This window comes from Rhinatrema bivittatum, chromosome 14 (assembly GCF_901001135.1).
Source record: "Rhinatrema bivittatum chromosome 14, aRhiBiv1.1, whole genome shotgun sequence".
Classification (NCBI taxonomy): Eukaryota; Metazoa; Chordata; class Amphibia; order Gymnophiona; family Rhinatrematidae; genus Rhinatrema; species Rhinatrema bivittatum.
The window spans coordinates 35,805,818-35,817,137 of NC_042628.1; the positions used below are offsets into that span (position 1 = coordinate 35,805,818).

Genomic DNA, 11,320 nt, shown 5'->3' on the forward strand with positions numbered 1-11,320 from the left:
CAGAGTTGAGTGCTTGACTGGTTCCCTTTCTCTTCCCAGCCTCTGAAAAATCTTGATTTATTATTTTTTTTTTCTTTTTCAGCGCGTTGGTCATTTTGACCCTGTGACCCGGAGCCCCTTGACCCAAGATCAGCTCATCCCCAACCTGGCTATGAAAGAAGTGATCGATGCATTCATTTCAGAGAATGGCTGGGTGGAAGATTATTGACAGCCCCGAGCTATAAGCCAACCTGACTGGATTAGCACTGCAGCACCAGCAGCAGGGGTCCCCCTGCTCCGGGACTGCCTCTCAGAACGTGCTGAGCCAGCCCTTGCCTTAAACATCTCACACGTGGTCTGTGTTCCCTTTAATGCCGGGGGGAAGGGATGTGGCGTGTTTCTCTGGGAGTACAGAGGAGGAGCCCCCGCTTCCTGCACTATTTTTCTGTGTTCATGGACAAGTCTTGTAGGAAGTCAAGGGGGGGGGGGGGGGGCTTTCTAACCAGAGACAGGACAGAAGGGAAATTTTTTTTTTTCTGAGAATACAACCACGCAGGAGGAGGTGGAAGGCCTTTTCACTGCAGGACCTTCCATCTGTCTGTAGGAAAGGAGGAGTGAAATCCTTACTGAGAGAGTTTTGTTACTTTCTGAATTATGGTAAAAGCTTGCGCCAGATTCTTTCATCAGCTTCTGTGTTAAACCCTTTTGATTATGCAAGAATCCAGTGCAGAAATTATTAATATAAAATTTGAATGGGCGGGAGGCGCAGGAACGAGGTTGCCTACAGCCAGTTGAATTGCCGGGTATTTCCATGGGCTATTTTTTTTTTTTTTACTTATACTTTTACCCACTCAGCATCACCATGCATGGAGTAATGGTAGTTGAATGATTCAGTCCTGGCCCAGGGGAACTTTTTGCGCACTGCTTAAATTAGCCAACACTAGCTTCTGAGACACCCCTGAATGTGGAATTGGTAGGGGTTTTACAATATATGAAGATGTGTTGGAACCAGTATCTGGATCGTGACATACAGGCAATAGTGTTTCTTAAATGAGCAGGATTAAAAATAGAAGAATGCTAATTTTTCTATAGATTTAGCTATGTTTAATTTTTTTTGTTTGGTTTTTTTTTTAAACCCATGTATAGTTGGGAACTAATAGGCTGCTGCCCGGGGATCTTTCTAATGCTGCTTTCGCAAACAAACCTGTCTACTCCTGGATTAGTTAATCTGGCATCACTCCCTGTTCCATTCGCACTGTGGAACCAGTCCAGGGTTAAATGTGGAATAGTTTGCTTTTGTGTTCAGATTTGAACATAATTCAGCCTTAGTGACTCCCTAAATGGGATCAGTTCCTGTAGAATGAATGTGAAACTCTGTGTTCACACCAGAAGATCAAGGAGAACGGTAAGGCTGGAGTGAATGCACATTCACTGCTGGATTAGCGGCGTTCTCATTCTGGTGTCAGAAGCGGGCCATTTTGATGGCTCTGACTCAGCGCGAAAGATCGCAGGAGGCCCTTCTTATAAAAGAGGTAATGTGGGGCACCTTTGCGATATAAGCAAGACACTTCTGTTCCAAGGACCCCTGCCAATTGCTGAGGATCCCCAGAGAGAAACCTACTTTGTAACATTTGAAGGGATTGGTGTGCTAGAATTCTAACAGTGAGCTGTTGGCTGGATGGATTATTCTGCCTCTTCTGTCTTGCTTAGTGGGCAGTGAACTTTCATTTTTAATGATCAACATGGAGCCTATGGTTCAAAGTGATCGCTCTGATAGCATGTTATTGGAGCAGCAGATGACACAGTTTGAGGTTTTAGAGTGAAATAAATAAATAAAGTAAAAGCCCCATCAGTTAGCACTGGATGCCAGTGGCCTTCCTCGGTATTGAGTACAGCAACGTGGGAGAAATGCAGCGGCTGGGAATGTCTCCTCTCCACACTGAGGAAAGCTTCGTTTTGAAATGATTGTCTACTTTCATAATCCCCCTGTAAATGAGAGCAGTATTAACTTGCACATGCAGTAGGGAAGGTTTAGAAATTACCCTTTCATGCTGCAGAGCCATTTCCTTTGCCACTTTGGCTGGCAGGCTTTTACTTTCTGTGGCAGACTGACGCCCTTGGCTGACCCGACCCTCTCGGCGTGTCTTGATTATCTCGCGCTGACCGTGCAGGAGGCCGTGTACAAATTAAAATGGTAGGCCTGCAAGACGCCGCTACCCTTTGCATTGATAGAGGTCAGTCTATAGCTATTAGGAAGCAATCTGTGACGACTGTTAGCGGTTGACTTTTTTTTTTTTTTTCTTTTTAATAAATGAAATGTGTGGTGTCTCTGTCCTTGTGTGTATACAGTGGGGCCCCTGCTTCAGATCACGGCATGAAACACTTCTAGGCTTTGGAAAAACCACTTGTAAGAGCTTCCTTTTGCAGCATGCTGAGCTTTAATTACATTATTACAGAGGTCAGGCGATCGCAGTAGAATCGGGAAAACTCTGTGCTGTTTTCCTTCAAACTGCCTTTTACCTGTTTCTTAGCTTGGATCTTTCTAGGGCAGTTCTTATGCTTGATTCTGTTTTTACATAAATCCATTTAATTTCATATTTTAAAATTTTTGTTAAGCAACAAAAAATGTCGTCATGGTCGCAATCCTATTTTTAAAATGTCAGGAAATAACAGTTAAAACAGACTTGTTGGTTGCAGTCTTTGCTTTAGTGAGATGCCAGATGCTGATGCCAGGTTTGCATCTCTGCTTTTAATTCGAGAGGTAGCCCGCTGGAGTCTTGGTGCCTTTCTTCCCTTTGCTTGTATTTCCTAGAAAACTGGAGGCCATAGCTGCCCTAGGAGAACCCTTGTTGCTGCTGCTTGTGGAAACAGGTGATGCCAAGGGAGCTGATTTTATCACAAATGTGATACATTTGTAAAAAAAATGTGAACTTACTATCATCTGCTGCCTCAATGTGAAATTTACCAGCATCTGCTGACATAATGTGAAATCATTAGCTGCTACTGCAGATCGGGGCAGAGGGGTGGGGGAAGGAGCTGGTGGCTGGATTGGCAGGTTGGAACTGGAGTGTGGAGGAAGTAACAGCAAGTGGGGGGCATGGGGGGGAGAGAGAAGGAGGAGGTGGCAGCAGTAGAATAGAGAAGGAAGGAAGTCACGGCAACAGCAGTAGATAGAAGTTTGGGGGAGAGGAAGCTGCAGGAATTATTCCATGCAGGGAGAGGGAGAGACACAAAAGAGAGCAAGTACTGTGCATTCATCTTATTAAGCTGTTTGCTGTAAATGTGGTACAAGGCACAGCAGAATTAGCAGCACAGTTCCTATGGGATAAATGAAACAGTAACTCATCCCATGATGCCATTTCCTTACTTTATACTACAGTTAGTTCTTAGCTCATTAGTTTCTCCACTTTACCTACCAATTACCACAGAATATAGTGAGATATTGTAATGCATCCTTTGATAACTATCTTATGGAGCATGAGAACATACCCTGTGGCAACCATGCTAAGCTTGAACTTCCTTTTCATCCCACCAAAACCAGTCCAGTATGGATGAGTTTTACTCCTCCTACCAGCAGATGGAGGTGGAGAGCCACAGTTTTGCTGATGCCAACCTCTAGAAGGCACTGTGCAGCTTGCAGCAGCTCTGTATTGACTTGCCTCCAGAAGATGGTAGGGTTGTAAAGCCTGCAGCTGGTCTTTTCCTGGAATTTTGTGCTCCTGGGGGTTTGTCTCCTTGGTGGTTCTCTGGTTGAGTGGGATGAGCAGGGGATTGATAGTCCTCTTGACCTTGTTCTGGGAGGGGGGCGGTGTGGTTGACAGCCAGATGAGTCTGGTTCCCTTGTCCCTCCCCCACCCCACTCCTCTTCCTCCTGGCGGGAAGGATTCTGTAGGTGGGAAGTGCCAGCATCATCTCAGAAAAGTACTGAGCCTGTAGAGTAAAATTTAGAAGAAAAAAAAATCTTTCTTGAACTACTGGCGCTTATTAAAGCCATTCAACGGCAGTGTTTGGGTGACGACAGGCACGCAGTCTGTGGCCTTTTCTCTGTCAGGGAAGTAAATTGTGGCAAAGGCACAGGTGTGAGTTCTCATGGTAGTGGCTGCTGAGTACAGGAAACATTGCACTCTGTGTGGGGGTAAGTGCAGGCCTGCCTATAACTTAGGCGTTTCCTGCTAGTGTTTAGAATTTGAGAACCATTCCTTCATGGATGTAGGTGACTTATCCATTAGGAGCCTTTTGAGAGGCGAGGGAGCCCATGAGCATTGGGCCTGCTCTTTCCTCTATAATTTTCTGGGGCCTGGGTCAGGATTCTCTAAGGAAGGAGAGTAGATGAGTGCATTGGCCATCTTTTTTCCCACCAGCTCCAGCAAGGTTTTTTGAGATCCTCCCATTCTCTCCTTTTGGGAAGGTAGTCAAGCCTCAGGAGGAGGGAATATCATCCCTGGGTTTAATAGACTGCTGTTCTTTGTCTCTTGGCACTCCTTTTTCACTTGGCTTGCCCTTCTGATGCATGAGGCCTTTTGTTTGAGGCAGGGGGGTTCTGGGGGAGGGTTTGACCCTTTCCTGTCCTGGTAAGGGATCCTGCTGACAACAGTCCTTCCAAGAGATACAGGTTGAAGTGATAGGATGCTTCAGACACAAGATTGGTTTTGTTGGGACACTCCAGTGGGGCAGGATTTGCCAGACAGTGCCCTTGAAGGGTGACCCTTTGGAGGAGGGTGAGCTTCCTCTGGCAGATGGGAATGATCCTAGAGTGGTTCACCTTGTTAGAAGAGAGGAACTTCTGTCCATGATTGCTCATGCCTTCGCAGAATGGGCATTAAGGATGCTCTATAGAGTCTGTGGAAGAAGGGGAGGGTATCTGGAAGCCAGCTTGGTCCTTTCATAGTGGTAGAAAGATCTGGAAGGTTGGAAATGCTTTCAGCGGAGGTAGATTCAAAGGGTTCCAATGAGACGCAAAAGGTTTGACTGCCAAGTGCAGGGCATCTTCATGGAATCTCCTTGTTTTCTGGAGAAAAGAGCAATAAGGGTGATGCTAGATCCTCTTCAATTAGAGGCAGTGGTACCAGTGCCTAAAGAGCAATGGGGACAAGAGAGGTATTTCATTTACTTTGTGGTTCCCAAGAAGGAAGGCAATTTTCACTCAATTTGGGACCTCAAGTGGGTAAACCATGCTCTGAATGTTCCTCGTTATCACATGGAAATCCTGCAGTCAGTAAGTGTAGCGATATTAGAGAGGAATTTCTTACCTCCCTGGATTTCTCCAAAGCTTATCTTCATATTCCCATTTGGCCAGATCATTAGAGGTTTCTCAAGTTTGCGGTGGTCTTTCATTTTTAGTTTTGGGCATTCCTTTTTTGTTTGGCCACTGCTTCCAGAACCAAGGTACTGGTGGTGGCAGTGGCGCTTCACAAGGAGGAAACTGTTGGATCATCCGTGCCTAGACGATCGGCTGGTCCAGTTGGAGTTGTCCACAGCCAGGGTAATCCAGCAATTGCAGGTCAGAGTACTTAGGAGAATGTTTCAAATCAAAGAAGGCCAAGATCTTTATGTCAGCAGAAAGGATTTCTAAACTTACCCTTCAGGTTCAAAATTGACTATGTTTGAAGTTTCCCAGACCTTTGGAAAATCTTCAAGGTCTGGGTTCCATAGCATCTACCTTAGATCTTGTGTGCTAGGCAGGGCCCATATGTGTTTGTTGCAGACAGCTCTGATGTCTTGTTGGGAGGCATAATCTTAGAATTTTGAGATGATATTGACTTTGACTTCAGCAGCCAGGAACAGTCTGGATTGGTAACTCTCCATTCCAAATCTTTCCAGATGGAATTCTTTGTAGACCCCAGATGCCAGTTTGAGGGTCTCATTGTCAAGGCAGATTGGTGCAGGGATAATGGAATCCAGTAGAGTCCAGGTGGTCCATCAGTCTTCTGGAGATATGAGCCATAAGACTGGTGCTTCAGGAGTTTTTGCACATTGTAGAGGGGAAGCCAGTGCGGATGCTTTCCAGCATTGCAACAGCAGTGACATGAATCATCAGGAAGGCACCCAAAATCTTGTTTATGTGAGCAGATGGGCATTTGCAGGCTCTTGTCTGCCTCCATCTTTGCCAGAGTAGAGAATATACAAATGGATTTCTTGGGTGATCATACTCTGGATCCAAGAGTGAGAGCTGATAGATAACAGAGGAGTAGTCTAGTGGTTAGAGCAGTGGGCTACGAAACGGCGAAACCAGGGTTCAAATCCTGCTGCTGCTTCTGATCTTGGGCAATACCCTCTGTTGCCTCAGATATAAACTTAGGGGTCATTCATCAAAACGTGGTAGGGCCTGTGATAATGCCGTAATGCATGCAATAAACACCACATTGTGAAATGCATATGCAAATTTGAAAATTGTATTCAAGTGGGAGGAGTTTGGGCAGAGTAAATGGAAATGAGGGCTGTTTAACATTGCATGTGATAACATAATGCACGCTATCGTGGGATTTAACACCAGAAATAACTACGCAAGAAATTATGCCTGCGATAGCTGTGTGTTACAGTCAAAATGGGATTGGGAGAGGGAAGGAGAAGGAGATAGGGAGAGAGAGCCTCTATGGAGGCCCACTGATTTTTGAAGTATTTATGCTGCTGTAAGAGGGGGCACTAGTAACTTGGGGTGAGTTGGGTTTTAGGGGGCAATTTAACTTGCACAGTCATACGTACGAACATCACAGTTACCATCAGTGAAGATTTAATGTGAGTGGGAGGGATGAAAGGTGAAAGAAGAGTAGATTTGTACCATGTTCTCTCTACCTTGCTTGATTGCAGCTAGGTAGAGAGAACCTAGCCTGTTGCGCTCGCTCTCTCTCCAGCAGCAGCCCAAAATGTTATAAAAGCCCGTCCGGGCACTTCTCAGCTTGCGATGTGAAAATATCACGGGGGTGATAAATTTAACGCATGTTGCGGTAAAATAGCTATATGAAGCAGTACCAGGAAAATTACCCTAACCACGTCCCATTTTTTATCACGGGCACTATTCTTGCTATATTTATTGCAAAATGATGAATCTAGGCCTTGGAGTGTAAGTCCTCTGGGGATAGGGAAATACCTACAATATCTGCATATAATTCACTATGCAGTGCTGAAAAGTGGAATATAAATAAAACAAATAAATGCAGCCTTCAGCATGATAACTCACAAGTAAGGAAAGCCATGTTAGGATCTCATGCCACACTGAAATACCAAGTCTTCAAATTTTTTTTATTTATTTATTTTTTTAGTTGAAAAGGGTTAGATTCAGTGGGAGTGGATGTTCTCTCTCAACCTTAGCTATTTCTGTTCCTTCTCTCTTTTTTCCTCTGTGGCTGGGTTATCAAAAGAATGTAATGCCATGGCGGCTTGGCCCAGGCACCCTTAGTATGTGGATCTCGTAAGACTCAAGGTGGAGAGGACTCTTCAGTTGGATCAGGTAGAAGGTCTTTTACATTAGGGTCCTATGATCATGGACTACCCATCTCCCTTTTGTCTTGTGCTTGGCTATTGAAAGGAGAAGATTGGGGAGTAAAGGTTATTCTCCAATGGTGGTGGCAACTCTTATAGGCAAGAAAAAAAATCCACATTTTTAGCTAGCATCACAGTTTGAATAACTTTTGAAAAATGGTGTGCTCACGTGGGGATTTTTCCTTTTAGAGACTTGGTTCCTTCGATTCTTCCCTTTTCTGCAGCTTGGTCCTCAGAGGGGTCTAGCCTTGAGTTCTTTGAAGGTACAAGTTGCAGCCATTACTTGTTGGAGGGGAAGAGTTCAAAGAAGTTCTTTGGCTAGTTATCCGGTTGTGATTCTGTTTCTTAAGGGGGTGAAACATCTTCAACCTGCTCTTCGCAAACTTTGTCCTGCTTGGGATTTGAATTTGGTCCTTCAGGCCTTGCATAGAGCCCTGTTTGAGCCTTTGTAGGTAACATCTGTTTAGTAGCCGCTTTTGTAAGCTCGGTATGCTTGAGTTGCAGGTCCTGTCAGGGAGCCATTTCTGGATTTTTCAGAAGCTGAGGTTTCCATCCGCACAGTTCCCTTCTTTTTGCCCAAAAAGGTGTCATCTGTCATGTGAATCAGTCTAAGGACTGCTGCCCTTTAGGGGGAATCAGGCAGATCTTCACCTTTTGGATGTTAGAAGATTTTTGCTAAGATACTTGATGGTCTCTAATTCTTTCGGTTTGAAGGTCAGAAAAAAGGTGAGGCACCTTCTAAGGCCACTATTTCTAGGTGGATTTAGGCGGCGGCTGGTTTCAGCCTATATTTTTAGAGGCTTATGGACGTCAGGGTTTTAGGGCACATTTCACAAGGAGTCAGGTTGCTTTATGGGCAGGGCTGCATTCAGTTTCTCTGGCAGTCTGCCTAGCCTGTATGTGCAACCAGTAATGTTTAAAAAAACATTGAACATACTGGTTAGTTTTTATGTGCAGGGTTGTCCAGCTCTCTCCCTAGGCGTGGCTTGGGAACATCCCATCCGGCCTGGCCTGGTGGGCCGAAAAGGAAGGGAAAATTTGGTTTCTTACCCAATAATTTTCTTACCGTTGGTCCTACCAGACCAGTCCATGTACTCTCGCTGTGTTCAGCCAACTTTCTGCTTAAGGGTGTCCAGTATGTGACCAGCCTGGAAGTATGTTTTGTTTGGGTTTTTTTTCTAGTTTGAGTTTGTTTAACAGTTTTTAATGGCAAAGTTCCTCTAGAGCCCTTTTGCAACTCCCCTGCTCATGGGGGTGGGGTGATGTGTACTTTTAGCCTGTTCTTGCTTTGATACAGAAATACTGAGCTGCTGTAGGCTTCACAGTCTCTTATATAGGCTGACAGCAAAATGGTGGTACTCTGCCTCTTCTGCTGGCAGGGAGAATAAAAACCCATCTGTACTGGACGGGTCTGGTAGGACTCAAGGAAAGAAAATTATCAGGTTAAGAAACCAAACTTTGCATTGTCTCTCCCCGATGTATTGTGAAGAATTTACTTGGAAGAACCTCTCTGATTTGCTTGCAGATCCCCATTGCCTATCTTTTCTGCTCCACTGCAGCCCGGTGCACTCTTCTTGCATGATGTTGGTTTTTAGCCTGTTGAAAGATGGGGTGTTGGCTCTCATCTCTCCCTTCCCACCCACGAGACTGAATGGCCAAGTTTTGGTTCTAATAGGTTCTTTCTTTTTTAACCCAGTTCTTGATTAGAGATTTGTACAATTTGTCTCTCCCTTCCTCCTTTCTCTCCTCCATGCACTGCAGTTGTCTGTGTAATCCTGTAAATATCTACATGAAGAAGGAAGCGCAGTATATAAAATATATATGTATTAAAAACTGCTTGTGGTCATAGGACTCCTTTTTGTGTGTGTGTGATGTATTGGAAGCTCCTGCAAGACGTTTCCACTGGCTGCTTTCTCCAAGTATGTCACTATTTTGTTTGGCAAAAGTGTGCTAACATCAAATAATTATAAGCTGGCAAAAAAAAAACAAACCTGGTGGTTTGGCCTAGCATAATTTTGTATTTAGTTTAGTTTTTTTTTCCTTTATCCATTGTTATCTTGTGCTGCCTTTAAGACAGACTGCATTAGCATGCTTGTACTACTTCTCGGTTTTGCCTGGTATATATTTTCCCCAGATTTTGCAGTCCCTGCTTTTTAGTACTTTTTCATTTTTACATACGCATCTAACCAGAATCAAGATTTGGACTGACTTCTGGCCACCTCATTAAAATACTGCAGACATTTTCAGCAATACAATGGAGGATTGATCTAGATCCCAGTTTTGCTGAATATCCCAGAAAGGTTGGGGGCAGTTGAAATTGAATGATGAAATTACTTCTTATCTGATAATTTTTAAGTCCAGTCAGACCAGTCCAGCTGCATGTGTTATGCTCACCGACCAGTAGATGGAGACAAGATCAACCGCGTCACTGCTGTCGCCCCTTGTATGCATCCGTGCCAACCTTACACTGCCAGTATTATCTATAAGAAGCTGTGGACAATGTCAAAGAAGGTCAAACCATTCAATATTACTTCCAAAAGAACAGGCAGTGTCTGCAACTCTGAAATTCATTGGACTGAACCAGAGGCTCTTTGTCTGATTCCCCATCAATGAATCCTCCAGGATACCCTCCAGAGGCTGCTTCTCCCAGCCACTCAGTCAACCCTAGGATACTTAGACAAAGTCGGCACTGAACAGTCCCAAAAAGGTTACAAGTGCTTGAAGAAGCTCCTTTTCTCTCCAGAAAGGCGATTATGCAAAAGGGCTATACACTCTGAGAACCTTTCCATGAGAACTGCACCCATCAAGTCCTCCCCTGGGCCACAGGAGAATGAGTAACAGGGGCTCTGCATTGGTGCCTGCCTCCTCAGCACTAGGGAACCTATGGTCACTGCCCCAGATTCCTGGCTTCTTCCCTGATTGCACAAATTGGCTTGTGCAGAAGGTTTTCCTCTTGATTGCCCGGCTTTTGCCCCTGGGAGGTAATCCCTCGAAAAGGCCCTCCCCCTCCCACCCATGCAAGAGGAGCAGAGACCGGAGGAAGAAACTCCTATGCCTATCCCCGCAGGCTGGACATTTTCTTCCCCCATTCTGTAGGAGCAGCCATTTTAAGGAGCCATATGGTTGCAAACCAACACTTGCAGAGCTGCTTCTCCACTCCCCCTCCTGGTGTCCAACAGCATCATTACTCTTGCACTGTGGGAAATATCTCTGAGAAGCAGCAAATTCATCTCCATCTTTCCTCGCTGCAGGCCTGAAAAACCACTGCAGCTCTGAGCCATTCACTTCTCTTCCTCTTGTTTTCTTTGTTTTTGTAAAGAAAAACTTATGGCTGACCAAAGAAAAAAAGAAAAGAATATTTCCTTGAAGAAGCCTTGACCTGGAGCCACAACTCAAGTTAGGAGAGGGGAAAGAGGGAGCAGGTACCCACTGGCTTTCACACACCCCCTCCCCTTATTATCCGGGAGCAAGTCAAGCTAAGGGTCACTGACCCTCCTGCTTATCCCAGGGGGGTAGCCCTACGTGGATTTAGCAATTACCTGGACTAATCGACCCAACTACAGCATTTCAGCACCTCTACCATCTGCTGAAGAAAGAGAAAATACTGAGAGACTGCAGGTGCCATAGTATCTTAAATACCAACAGTACAGTAAAGCTTTTCTTCTATGTCTCCATCTGCTGGTAGGGAAGAAAAACCTATGCGTCTGGTCTGCGGGATGATAAGGAAGTTGTAGTTATGTTAAAAAAAAAAAAATACCCTAAATCGGAGGAGGATCTTATGCACAACATTAATAGCTTCTTCCCACAAAACGAAAAATCAGGATTTCTTGTCAAGGAATTTCTCCTTGACAAGAAAAGGCAA

General features: G+C 44.8%; 1 protein-coding gene across 1 annotated transcript in view; it reads left to right on the plus strand.

Annotated features, from left to right (window-relative positions):
• STUB1 (STIP1 homology and U-box containing protein 1) overlaps positions 1–4,067 on the plus strand; it is a 45,138-nt gene extending 41,071 nt beyond the window's left edge. The window contains exon 7 of the mRNA XM_029577458.1: positions 83–4,067. Coding sequence (XP_029433318.1) covers positions 83–208 — 126 coding nt within the window. The 3' untranslated portion in view covers positions 209–4,067. The remainder of the gene's footprint in view (positions 1–82) is intronic.
• The last annotated feature ends 7,253 nt before the right edge of the window (positions 4,068–11,320 follow it).